The sequence below is a fragment of the Saccopteryx leptura genome, chromosome 11 (assembly GCF_036850995.1).
Source record: "Saccopteryx leptura isolate mSacLep1 chromosome 11, mSacLep1_pri_phased_curated, whole genome shotgun sequence".
Classification (NCBI taxonomy): Eukaryota; Metazoa; Chordata; class Mammalia; order Chiroptera; family Emballonuridae; genus Saccopteryx; species Saccopteryx leptura.
The window spans coordinates 35,651,370-35,665,697 of record NC_089513.1 but is presented as its reverse complement, the minus strand read 5'-3'; the positions used below and the strand labels follow the sequence as shown (position 1 = coordinate 35,665,697).

General features: G+C 38.0%; 1 protein-coding gene across 1 annotated transcript in view; it reads left to right on the top strand.

Annotated features, from left to right (window-relative positions):
• Positions 1-14,095, top strand: part of RNF125 (ring finger protein 125) — a 30,480-nt gene extending 16,385 nt beyond the window's left edge. Inside the window, exons 5-6 of the mRNA XM_066353364.1 lie at positions 10,463-10,570; positions 12,550-14,095. Coding sequence (XP_066209461.1) covers positions 10,463-10,570; positions 12,550-12,636 — 195 coding nt within the window. The 3' untranslated portion in view covers positions 12,637-14,095. The remainder of the gene's footprint in view (positions 1-10,462; positions 10,571-12,549) is intronic.
• The last annotated feature ends 233 nt before the right edge of the window (positions 14,096-14,328 follow it).

Sequence of the window (14,328 nt, the reverse complement as noted above, 5' to 3'; positions counted from 1 at the left end):
TACATTAGAAAATTCATTTGGTAAGTTTCTATTTCTAGATATATTGCAAATGATAATTTATGTCAAGGTTATGATAATTCTTTGACATTAACAATGTGAACGTGTTGAATTGAAGCTAATACGAATTACTAATATGCACTCATTTATGAAATAAGACAATATTATCTCTTACAGATAATCATGGGCATAATCAACTAAGAAAATCCCAAACACATATTTAAGCTCTAACTTTGGTATACTAATCATGGTCATGTCCTAGGTGAAAACCATTTTTTAATAATGCAAATAAAGTTGTCATGAAAATACACTAGAAATGAAAAGTAGAGTCATATTAAGTAAAAACTAATTAAAAAATGAAAAGTAGAAAGTCATACATCTTCATAAATCAGTCTTTTTTCATACTTTGAATATTTATCCACCTGCTTGCACATTAAATTATACATATTGCTCATCATTTCCTAGAATCATAATAAATGTTGCCTATTTCTTTTCAACCTGGCATTTTAGTTCCTCTTTGCCATGTGGCTTTTATAATTTTTATTTCTGTATAGTTGTGAGTAAAGCAGAGTGATGATGGGTATATCATCATTTTCTTAGCCATTTTACTATTTTCGAACACCTGGGTTATTGCCCATTTTTAGGATTTGAATTCATATTCTTATACATTTAAACTTCTCCTTTTATTGAATTCTTTTCCTAAAAGGAAATTTCTTATGTTAATATTTCTGAGCACAAACTTTTATTTATTTATTTGAGAGGAAGGGGGGGGGAGAGAGAGAGAGAGAGAGAGAGAGAGAGAGAGAGAGAGAAAGAAAGAAAGAAAAAAAGAAAGGAAAGAAAAGAATCAATTCATTGTTCCCCTTTAGTTGTACCATTGATTGTTTCTCATTTGTACCCTGACCTGCGCTCGAGCCAGCACTCTTGGGGTCAAGCTGCTGACCCTGGGCTTGAGCTAGTGACCCTGTGCTTGAGCTGGCAACCCCAGAATCAGACTGGTGACCCCAGTGCTTCCAGATGACACTCTTTCCACTGTGTCACCACCAGGACAAGAGTGCAAACTTTTTAATAACTCTTGGGGGACAGGTGGAGGAAAAACAACCTCTTGAAATCTACTCAAAATACATTCCAAAATGTTTGAATCAATTTATATGATATTTATATCAGCAAGTTATACGTAAACCACTTTTAACTTAATCTAAGATTGTGCACATTTATTTAAAAATTAACCAGACTTAACAGATATAAAATTATATCTTAAAGATTGTGAATTTTAGTTATATGTATATATGTGTGTGTGTGTGTACATGTATATGTACATAGAACATATGTACACACATAAATGTGTGCATATTTGTCATTTTTGTATAGTATATGAGTTTTTGTTTAGGGTTTTAGGTGTTATTTTTCCCCCCATAAAATTCTTCTGGAAAGTGGAGGAGATTGAAACATAGGTATATTAGATAGATGAAACATAGGTATATTAGATACAGAGATGGATAGCTACAGGTAGTCCTCACAATAATCCTGTGAGATAGAAGTGATTATTATCCCTGTTTTACAAATGACAAAACTGAGGCTCAGAGAAGTTAAGTAAATCTTAGAAGATCACACAGCTGATAACTAGGAGAGTCACAGTTTGAATACAGTCTAGTTCCAGGGCCTGCATAGTGGACTCCTGTGCTCTATTAGCAAGTTCATGAGAAAAGCCACACAACACAAAGGTATTTATTATTGATCCTAATGGCCTAGGCGTTTGGTTCTTGAAATGGCTAGGTAAGAGCTTGATAGTGATGGGGGGAGCAGAGGAAATAGTCATGGGCTTTTCCTGCTCAAGTTGCTCTGTGGGAACAACTGAGATAAGGAGTTGTTTTATAATAGCTCCCTGGAGAGCTAGAGTAAGTTAATAGAAAGCATTTGGATGGCATAATAATGGCTACCATTTACTGAGTTCTGCATGTGTCTTCTCCTAGCAACCCTATGAGAAGTGTTATTGACATAGTCTGAGCCCAGACCACTAGTGCCTGGGTGCTGCTCTGGCTGGAGGAACAACAGGAACTCTGGACCTTGGACTTCCTCATAGCAACACTAGGGTAGGCCACATACTGGTTCATCCATTGGTACTATGTACCTGCTCCAGCAGAAGTCCAGTGCACGTGCTGCTAAATTTAGCCATTGAAGGTGGTTCATGGAAGTATTAGGTCTTCTGTGATTGGGTCATCAAAGAAAGCCAACCTAAGGAGAGAAATAAACCAGGAATAATGGGATCAAAATGCTTATGGAATTTAGTAATTAAAAGCCTAGGCTTTGGAGGAGAAAAGCTTTGGTGCAAATTCCAGCAAATCCCATTACCCTCTCAGCCTCTTTCATCATTTGCAAAATGGAGATGATACTATAATGATACCTTTTTCACAAAGTAGTAATGAATGCATATAAAGTAAGCGCTTTTTGTCACATGGTGTTTATACCACAAATAAAAGAGAGTGGAGGGGATAATGGTGGGTTATGGCCACCTTGCAACTATATGTAAAGTTAAGGTTAGAGAAGATGTCTCAGAGGAAGCTGTGTACTTGCACAGTTGGGAAACCCAAGCTAGGAGGGGTGGGGAAGCTCAAGCCCTTCAGGTTTCCAATGTTAGTGTAAGGCATTTTTTCCCGCGAGGAAGAAGGAAGGGCGTAGTCACCAGTGTGGATAACTAAAAGCTTCATTTAGCATAGCGCATCCTGCCCAACGAGGTTCTCTGGTCTGTGAAAAGGGGCCAGAGAAGTCCCACGGATTTTCCCAGTGTGGGGGTAATTTATAGGGTCCTTAGGATGGTCGAGTTGATATGACGTGGCGAAATTTCATTGGCTGAAAGACGGTCACTCTTTTTCAGAGGGCTCCTGGGAAGTTTCTTTTGGTGCGCATGTTTGGTATGGGCAGTTCCAGCCAAAGTTCCCGGTCTGGTTACTCACAAGACCTTCCCCCATTGCCAGCTGACCCATAGTTAGTGTTTCATTCTTGACTAAAAGCTTACGACATGTGTCACTCTGAAGGATCTAGCACAACTAGAAGTCAAATGTATGCTGAGATTATGAAAAGGCTGGAGGTGGATACCATAGTATGGCTGGAGTTCATGTGCTTGGATCCCCAGTGGGGACTCGTAGATGAAACATCTTCATAGACATGGGCACAGCGGGCTGAATCTAAAGCTGATTCTGTATTGGTCTAGAAGTTAGCAAGGAATTACTGCTTTGAATGAATGGATTGCTGGTTTGACTGCAGATAAAATCACTGACGTCATTTGACTTACCTGGTATAAGAAGTTTCATGACTGTTAGAGACTTGCGTAAATGATTCTGCCTCCCATAAATATATAATTAGATAATTGAGAGATCAAACCATAAGCAGCTAGACTTTTTTTGAGTTGCTCAAAATTGGAGTGGTAAATTAAAAACAATGGGGAACTTTAACTTTTCTCTTGTGTAGCCATAAAAGCTCCTTTTTGTCATACAGTAATTATATTCTGCCTTGTTTAATTTTTAAAAAATTATATCTGTGGATTAGACTCAAAGGAGGCAGATGACAAACAGCATGCTTCAGATTGAGTTATGAGACCACTTGAGAGAAATTTAGTATTTTATCTTGTAAAGGGAGAACAATTTAGCAAGAACCATACTTTCTGGCTATTTTCTTTGCAAGAGTGCTCTTTCTTTTACGGGTTGGCTCTTTACCTTTTAGAATTCAGCTTAAATCTTACTTCCTCAGGAAATCCCTTTGACACCCAAATTAATTTCAGCTCTTGCTTTTCTCCCCTCTTTTTTCCTTATTTACCACAATTTGTAATTGTGTATTCATTTCATGTCTAGCTCTAAATTATTAGATTCATGAAGTAACGAAACCTAATTTTGTTCAAAACTTCATGTCCAGTTCTTAGCAGCTAGGTATTAGGATGTAGTGATATGAAAAAGCAGGATATTAAAGAAAAACAATTCCACTCACCCAAGTTCAAAGGTTCTGGTAGACCTTGATTTTTCTGCCTTGCTCCAGAGGTGCAAGAAACAGAACTTCTTTTGCTGTGGAACATAAACTGTGGTCTTGCTAGCCTGAACTGCGCATCTCCACAGCAGTTTGTTTCCATGGGTGTTGGAGACTGCAAGCTGACAGGGTCCTTGAGGTTTAGATTTGGGGGGGACAGAGGTGTGGGGGACTGTCAGTAAGCTGACAGGATCCTGCTGCCCATCCCTCCACCTCACTTGTTTGATTAAGTTGCTAGGGGCAATTTACATGCCCTTCCTCTCACCCTTTGTTCTAGTGTTGGTTGATTTCACTTATGCCTGGTGGGGGAATTACTGTTTACACCTTAAATGTGTAACTTTGTATCTGAGACTTCCTTATTTGCATAGGGCTCTGCACTATATAATAAAGCAGACCGGGAGCTTTGCTTTGCTCTGCTCTTGCAAGCTATAGGCTGTTCAATGGGTCTTCCAGATCCTATCCTTTCTCTTTCTGTTTATTTTCTAATTCTCCACGGTTCCTACCCCAGACCTACTAAATTAGTTGCTATGGGTTTGCGACACATGGGTATTTATATTAGCTGTGATTTACCAGGGCAGTGAGGGTGTATGTGCATAAGTGTTTTGCAAGGGAGAAACATTCTCATTAGATTTGTTTTTAAACTTCTACCCTGATTCTGGTTATGTATTTACCTATGGTCATTTTCATCTCTTGTCTTTGGTTGTTGGATTCAGTAATCTTTCATTTCCCCAAATGACATTTGCCATCATAAGGAAAGTATTCTGTAATTGATTGAGCTGCTATAGAGGTTGATCTAAATCACAGCTAGAGCTGAAAGTTTATGTCATAGGTGCTCCAAAGGATTGAATCCTTTGTATCTCGAGATGTTTGTAACATGAGTGCACTGTCTTCCAACTTTCTTATCCTTGTACTCTGAGAATTCATCTTCGGATTTCAGGTATTGACAGAATATGCTGTTCATTAAGGGTCATTGCTGTTAGATGACATACATGGACAGTACTTGGCAACTGAAAGCCCTCAACAGTAAAATGCCGTGCTGCATGGCATCTGTGCTTTTACAAACAAAGAAGAGGGTACCAGAAAAAAAAAAAATTCTTGCATCCAATTCTCCTGGTTCTTTTAAATTATTAAATTAGTCATGTCTACACTTTATAAAGAGGTTTCAACTTTTATAGTATAAAATATACCTCAATCACAATGAGGGGTATAAGGCCAGTAGTCGCGGCCATTCACATGCAGGTTCACATTAGATTTGGGCAGATGGTAAAAAAACAGTGGAGCCAAAGAATGGTTGGCCATTCCTTTATTAAAACCTTATGCCAGCCGACGAGCAACAAACACACAGGAAAAACAATTCCCTTTCACTCAAGGCTACCAAAGCCACTGACACATTCTCGAGTTCCACAACCAGGAGAATCTTCTCTGATTTTTTGTAGAATCAAAGGCCCCCAAAAACCTCAGTAGGGCTCCCAAAGCCCTTCAGCTCTGGTTCTCCATCTGCACACCTTCTCCCTTCTGCCAACATGGCTTCTTCCTCGGCACCCTGCATTTTCTCTGCTCTCACTCTGCAAACATGGCTTCTTTCTGCCTCTTCTCTTTCTCTCTCTTTTCAAAACTTTCTGGTATGAAAACCTCTCCTCCAAGGCCCTGGTTAGCTGGCTCAGTGGTAGAGCGTTGGCCCTGCATGTGGAAGTCTCGGGTTCGATTCCCAGCCAGGGCACACAGGAGAGGTGCCCGTCTGCTTCTTTACCCTTCCCCCTCTCCTTCCTCTCTATCTCTCTCTTCCCCTCCCACAGCCAAGGCTCCATTGGAGCAAAGTTGGCCCAGGCGCTGAGGATGGCTTCATGGCCTCTGCCTCAGGCACTAGAATGGCTTCGGTTGCAATAGAGCAATGCCCCTGATGGGCAGATCATTGTCCCCTAGTGGGCTTGCCAGGTGGATCCCGGTCGGGGACATGTAGGAGTCTGTCTCTCTGCCTCCCTGCTTCTCACATCAGAAAAATACCGAAAAAAACCCTCTCCTCCAGCAAACATTAGCAAAACACTGGCCCTTCCCAAGCAGGAAGGTAATTTGTAATTTCACAGATCACATATAGCTGTCACTGCCCAGCTTCCAATGCAAACTATAAGTGGAGAAACATAAAAATCACATTTTACAAACTTTTTTGACCAACAAGGGGTTTCAAGGACCTATATTGAGAAAGATATTTTTTATGGGGTGCCCAAAACAGTACAAAAATGGGGGGAAAGCAAAGTATGATAAATTGCAAGGTTAACTACTTCCATTAGTTGTGTTCTCTACTGGTTATTCTTATTTTCAAGGGGATAAGGGAGGGGGTGTCACTTAAAAAAATCAGACAAGGACTAGTTCAGATAGGGATTAGGAAGGATGGCACGGCTCCACTTATCCACGAAGAAGCAGCAAATCCACTCTGTGTCTTTGGTATTTGGTGGTGAGGGGTTTTGGAAAATGTTTCTTGATGTACCCACCTTAGATGTTCACATCTAGTATACTGATGATCAAAATTCATACATTTCGGCCTGGCCGGTTGGCTCAGTGGTTAAGCATCAGCCCAGCATGAGGAAGTCCCAGGTTCGATTTCTGGTCAGGGCACACAGGAGAAGCGCCCATCTGCTTTGCCACCCTTACCCCTCTCCTTCCTCTCTGTCTCTCTCTACCCCTCCCGCAGCCAAGGCTCCATTGGAGCAAAGTTGGCCTGGGCACTAGGGACAGCTCCATGGCCTCTGCCTTAGGTGCTAGAATGGCTCCGGCCACAATGGAGTAACGCCCCAGATGGGCAGAGCATCGTCCCTGATGGGCATGCTAGGTGGATTCCGGGTTAGGCACATGCAGGAGTCTGTCTGACTGCCTCCCTGCTTCTAACTTAGGAAAAATACAAAAAAAAAAAAAAATCATGCGTTTCAATACAGATTTTTGTACATTTTGTGGATTCTCAGAAGCCCTTACATTTCTCAGCGTTTTCTCTGTCCCAGTACACCTAAAGGAGATAATGCTGAACTAAATCATTTTAAATTTCTTATTAGTAACAGGGACTCCTGGGGAGAGAACCCCCCCTGGGGAGAGAAGGTGATTCTATCAGAATTGAAAGGAAGGAGAGGTACAAATAAATAGTAATAGTTGAAAAGGGTTCCATATGATTCTCTGTATCAACTTTGCACTCCCTTTGCTTCCTTATCCCTAACTGGCCCAATTACTCTGTTACAGGAACAGGTGTGAAGTGGAAGAATTTTTCTTTCCTTTTAGGATTTCCCTGCTTTTCCCACGTAGTTCCTCTGCCTGGGCTGCTGCTTTCTCCCCTAGCATGACTGGCTCATTATCCAAGACTCACTTCAGTGATTAGCACCTCGGCTCAATCATTTCCTGGTTTCCTAGGCAAAATTAATGATTCCCTTTTAAGGTCTTGAACAGTTGTCTGTTCATATCATGAATTTAGCACTTGCTGTGCTGTATTGAAAATATCTGCCTAAGGGAGAATAATAGTAACCATTTATTATTTGTGCCAAGGACTGAGCTAATATAATGACTAAGCTTCAGAATGTTACATGATGTAGTGTTTTAAATCTATGAAGGTCCTTGCAAAACAGATAATTCTTGTTTTTACATACAGGTTAAGATTAATTACTTGCCATGGTTAAGTCGGTGAGAGGCTGGAATGAAATTGGAAACTATTTTTGATATTAAGAATATGAGGATGACAGCCCTGGCCGGTTGGCTCAGTGGTAGAGCTTCGGCCTGGCATGCAGGAGTCCCGGGTTTGATTCCCAGCCAGGGCACACAGGAGAAGCACCCATCTGCTTCTCCACCCCTCCCCCTCTCCTTCCTCTCTGTCTCTCTCTTCCCCTCCCGCAGCCTAGGCTCCATTGGAGCAAAGTTTGCCTGGGCGCTGAGGATGGCTCTGTGGCCTCTGCCTCAGGCGCTAGAATGGCTCTGGTTGCAACGGAGGCAATGCCCCAGATGGGTGGAGCATCGCCCCCTGGTGGGCATGCTGGGTGGATCCCAGTCGGGCGCATGCGGGAGTCTGTCTGACTGCTTCCCCGTTTCCAAATTCAGAAAAATACAAAAAAAAAAAAAAAAAAAAGAATATGAGGATGAATGGGACACATGTGGTTTCTTCCCTCAGGGAACTCCAGCTCTTACAGGACAGCCTTCAAATGGTAGTAAATATACAGCATTTAGTAAATGCCTAATATGTACCAGCTCATTAAGGATATTATTTCTAGCAGGTAGGTGGTGATATCTCCATTTCACAGAAGAGGATCTTGAGTCCAGCTAATAAGAGGTGGTGCTAAGCTTTGAACCCTACGCTCTCTAATTTCAAAGTCCTTGTGACACAACCCTGTCTTCCTGGATTCCATATTCCATGTGCTTATTATAAGCACATAATAGAGGCACAATAAAAAGTGTTAAATGAATACAGTACATTTCAATAACTAGTGAGTGTTTCTACACCACAAAAATATTGTTACTTTTCTATTAAATATTTCTTAGTCTCAGCTCCTTTCTCATTCCTACATAAAGGATCCCAGGGGGTAAAGTAAAATTTAGAAATGGACATTTTTAAAAGAAATTGAGCATATTGAAACTGGGACAGCCCCTCAAACCCCTCCACCTCCACAAAACAAGAAGAATAAAAAGAATTTCATGAAGACCTCATTTAAATTTAAAGAAAAATATTATCTAAACTGATAAATTAGACACTGTTATAATACCAAAAGAACATTGGATTGTCTACTAAAGGCCTAGCATCCAATACAGATGCTTATAGTGGTGTAAAATAAGATAATTCTTTTGTCCCTGAAATTGAGTTCTTTAACAAAATAAGGATAGTAACTAATGGTTACTGTGAAGATCAAATGAGAATACCACCTAATTTAATGCATAACACATACTTGGCACTCAGTAATGATTCTGCATTTCATATTTTATTTTATTTTATTTGGTTTAGATAGAGCAGGAGAGAGAGAAACACTGACGTGTTCCACTGATTTATGCATTCATTAGTTAACTCTTATATGTGCCTTGAGAAGGGATTAAACCCACAACCTTAGCGTATCAGAATGATGCCCTAACCAACTGAACTAACAGGCCAAAGCTGCATTTCATATTTTAAAAAGTGAATACATGAACAAATGGAATTAAAAACAAAAACAACTTAGGTTAAAATGTAAGAAAGCACAATATGTTAAAAAAAAGTAATTTATATTAGTCATTAGAGAAATGCAAATTAAAACCATGATGAGATACCACTACACACCTACCAAAATGATTAAAATAAAAAGAAAAAAAAACATTGACAGTAACAAATGCTGGTGAGAATGAGGAAAACTGGATAATTTACACATTGCTGGTAGGAATTTCAGCCTGTTATGGGGGGAAATCACTCAAAGCCATGTTCTGAAATAGACTATTTTATTGTTAATTTTTATCTCAATATAGGAAATGTTAACAGCTATGAATACTTATACAGATTTCCATTTCTGGTCATTTATCCTAAGAAAATATTCTCCCAAAATATAAATGCTGTAGATAATATCATTTGTAATAATAAAATATCCACATACAAAAAGAGTTATTTCAAGAGGTAGGCAATTAAGTACATTACAGTGTATCAACTAACTGTAATATAGTTTAAGTAACCAGTTGATAAATATGAAAATAATGGTTATACAATTATATACAAGAAATGCGTATAAGATTAAATGCATTTTCCTTGGCTGGGTAGCTCAGTTGGTTACAGCGTTGTTCTGATACACAAAGGTTTTGGGTTCAATCCCCAGTCAGGGATACAAGAATCAAGCAATGAATGCATAACTAAGTGGAACAACAAATCAGTGTTTCTTCCTCTCTCTCTCTCTCTCTATCTCTTCCCTTTCCTCCCTTTCTCCCTTCCTCTATTTCTAAACTCATTTTTTTAAAAAAAGAATACATGCAATACTATTTGTTTAATGTTGCTTTAATGTTTATGCAATTTTAAAACATAAGACTGAGGTATAAACCAATAGAGTATCAAGTTATAATTTACTTCATTGAATGGTTAATGTTTTAATTAAATGTAATGGGGTGACATTGGTTAATAAGATTATCTAGGTTTCAAGTGTAGATTTCTGTGATACATGATCTATATATTGCATTGTATGCCCTCCATCTAAAGTCAAATCACCTTTCATCATCGTCATGTATTTGGCTCCCTTAACCCCTTACTACCTTCCTACGCCCTCTCCTCTGGTAACCACTATACTTTTGTCCATATTTATGACTTTATGACTTATTTCATTTAGCATAATATTCTCAAGGTCCATCAATGTTGTCACAAATGGCATTATTTCATCTTTTCTTATGGCTGAGTAGTAGGTTATTTAATTTTTTAATTTGACATTAACAATTATTTTAAATTTTTTCTTGAACTCTTGGTTTTGTATATTTCCAGTTCTGCCCACTTTGCCGTTTAATATCTAATGAGAATACAAACAGCTTCAATGGAAGTTTAATAAGACATTTGCAAGTCAGTCACACTCTGTTTTATGATGATTTCATAGTAAGTATCTATTTTTTACTTTTACATTGTCTTTGTGCTTCTGTGTTAAGCTTGCCTTTTTAATCCAAGTGAATAAAATTATAGGGGAAAAATGTATATAGTTGAAATGTTAAGTATTAGCATTAATTAAGAAATCATAAAAATATAGTATTTTATAAATTTGGCTATTAATATTAAAGTAGTTATCTGCCGTAGACAAAATTATTTTCTTTGTGGTTTATATAATTATCCATCCATTGTATAAGAAGCCAGATTTCACCTTCAAATTATTTTAGTTTCTACTTTACTCCCTCTCTCTGTATAGTTATATTTTTTATGAACTCGAAAACTTATATAGCTGAGATGAAACCACATCAGCAATGAAATGACTCCGAGTTTGCTCTGCATCCAGTTGCTTTTACAGTAGATTGAATGGCTGTCAACAGATACATAGTATTTTTAATTCAAATTTTATAAACACAAAACTCATTTCTTAAACTTTATTAAACTTAAAAAATATATTATGAAAAATATTAAATAAACACAAAAGTAAGACAGAATAGTATAATAAACCCCCCTTATACTCCTACTCTACCCATCATAACTACCCACTCACGGCCCATCTCGTTATACTAGGACTCTTTTTTGAAAATGCAAGAAAAATTAGGTATTGTATGCACAGTCCTAATACTTATGACTGTATTTATTTCCCACGATCAGAAATGAGAATAATAAGTAAAAAGTTAACGTAGCCTTTGTTGTACTTCAGTCCATGCGTTGCCATATGAGGGTAACGTCTTGTCCTCTGAGTCACTTTCAGCCTGTTACAGGGGGAAATCACTCAAAGCCATGTTCTGAAATAGACTATTTTATTGTTAATTTTTATCTCAGTATAGGAAATGTTAGCAGCTAAATTTGAATTTATATATAATTTCAGATGACTTTGTGTTTTTTTAATGCTATTTCAAGATAGAATTTGATAATTGTTAAAGAAGTTCTCGAAGCCAAGTTGATTCCACTACCTATTCTGGCTGTTCACATTCAGTTCATTCTTCCCAGGATCTTTCAAAGTATGAATCCAAAGCTGGTCAGGGTGAAGCCATTTTGATGAGAATATTTCTCACCCATTCAGAACCATGTTCTTGGATATGGAATTGAAATTGAAACAGTGTTTAGTTTTGATTTTTTTGTTTCCTCAGCTACTAAGTACCATGCTAAGCACTTTATACACATTAGCTCATATTATTCCTTGCAACAACTTCTGTCAAGACAATACTGTATTATTATCCTCACATAGGTATGAAATATCTGAAGCTCAAAGGTTGATCAGTTGCCTAAGAAACAACTAGTATTGAATCCCAGATATTATGGTCTTCTATTCTTATGGCTCTCCTTTATATTTTATTTATTTGTCTTTATGGTTTTATGTTTCAGAATGGACTTCCAACAGAGATTTTAATTTTTTCCCTTTTTTTTTTTTTTTAGTTTTTTGAGGAAGAGGAGATGGGTTACAAAGGATAGATTCCTAATAGTTTTTGTTTTGCTTACAGAAGGTGCTGGCTTAACGTTTTGAATGCCATTTTGACCATAGGAAGGCAAAGAGAAAAAGAGTTTTATTTTCAATAGTTTTCAGATATTTAGTAGTACTGCTAGGACTGCTGAAACCTATGGAAATGTCTTAACTTTACTCCATATTCTGACCAGTTTTTGTTTTGTTGATTTAAAACGACTTGTTAGATCAGATAAAAGAAAATTTAATTCCAACTTAAGACTATTTTGTTGTACAGTATCCAGCTAGTCCATAGGCAGTAAAATGAAATAGAAAATGCTCTGGCCTCAAAGCAAAAGTCCTAGATTCTTTGACTGTTTTTAGTGGAAGGTTGGACATATCGCTCAACTCTGTTCGTTTCCTACACAATGAAGCATTATAATAACCCTCCCCTTCAATTTTGTGAAACTGTCTCTAATTGTATGTTTCTAATTATTTGTATTAATTGTAGGATTTTAATATAATTGAGGAAGCTCTTATCCGAAGGGTATTAGACCGGTCGCTTCTGGAATATGTGAATCACTCGAACACCACATAATGTTACTAAAAGGAAAAGGAAGGAGACCAAACGATTACACCGTTTGTTAAGATGCTGCTTGAACAGTTGGAGACAAATTGTCAATGCCTGATGGGCAAGAATGTACAACAGTTACACGTTTGTCCATCTTTGTTGTTACATTACATGTTTAAACTGTTTTCATTTTGATGGTTTAAATCTGTTTTACATTCCTGAGTTTCTTAGACACATAACAACAAAAAATAGTCTCCATTAGTCATTAATATATAAAAGAACATAAATCTAGGATTTGTAGGTGAAGGATCTTTACTTGCACATTGGATGACACTGTGTATAAGGCTTTGTATTAATAAATGCCATCGTGGTTGATCAAGATAACTAATCTTTGTGTAAAAAGGTAGAAAGTGAAACAATTTGTGGACACCCAAGGAAATATGAAATCTGTTTCGATGCTCATGCTTTAATCACTAATAGAATGATTAGTGTATCTTGCATACAACAGGTATCTTGCATGGTAGGAAAGGAAAAGTTTGGAAGTCAATGAAGTCCATTTAACCAAATTATATAACATAATGTAACTATTAATTTCATGTTAGGAATGTATGCTTAATTCTTTTACTTTTTATAACTGCGCATATAAGAATTTAATATTATATTTTTAAACATTTGTAGCTTATTATTTAGAGATATTTCTATAATGTAGGCAATTTCTTAAGAACCATTAGCTGATATTTACAGTGTCATATTTACAGCTCCATAATTTTTACTGGAAAACCAAAAGGGCTTTGATATCATTTTTATTTTACCCTTAAGAAAAAGTATAAAATAAAAGATAATTACTGAAAACCAAACAGAAAATGCATAGCTCATGACATTGCTGTAAGGAAACACTCTTTTGGAACTCTGCTAGCCACCCTGGATGTCCTCGGAGTGTCCTGCCACAGCTCACAACCCTCTTCCCCAACCCCATGAAAGTAACAGCTACATTGATGTCAACAGTAATCACTTCCTTGCATTTCTTTAGTATTTTATTACCCAAGTGTGTATCTCTACATACTTTTTAAAATCTTATCTATTTAAAATTGTTTTTAGATACAGCTTTTACATCCCTTTTTAATTTACATGTTCCTCCATCTTTCTTTTTCTTGAAACTTACCTGTTGAAGAACCTGGTCTTGTGACTTACAGAGTTTCCCCAAATCTGTATTTTACGGATTGCAGACTTATGGGGCAATTTAGCAAGTTACTCCGTCCTCTGAATATTGACACACTGAGCAAACTTTTGGCACGACTATAGGTCCTAATGTGTTCTTTCATCAGAGGGCATATAACGTCTGGTTCTCTCGAGTCTCTCTCTTTTTAAAAATTTATTAATTTTAGAGAAAGAGGAAGGGAGAGAAAGAGAGAGAGAGAGAGACAGAAACTGATCTGTTCCTATATATGCCCTGACCGGGAATCGAACCCACAACCCTTGCTTATTATTATTATTATTATTTTTGTATTTTTCTGAAGCTGGAAACAGGGAGAGACAGTCAGACAGACTCCCGCATGCGCCCGACCGGGATCCACCCGGCACGCCCACCAGGGGCGACGCTTTGCCCACCAGGGGGCGATGCTCTGCCCCTCCGGGGCGTCGCTCTGCCGAGACCAGAGCCACTCTAGTGCCTGGGGCAGAGGCCAAGGAGCCATCCCCAGCGCCCGGACCATCTTTGCT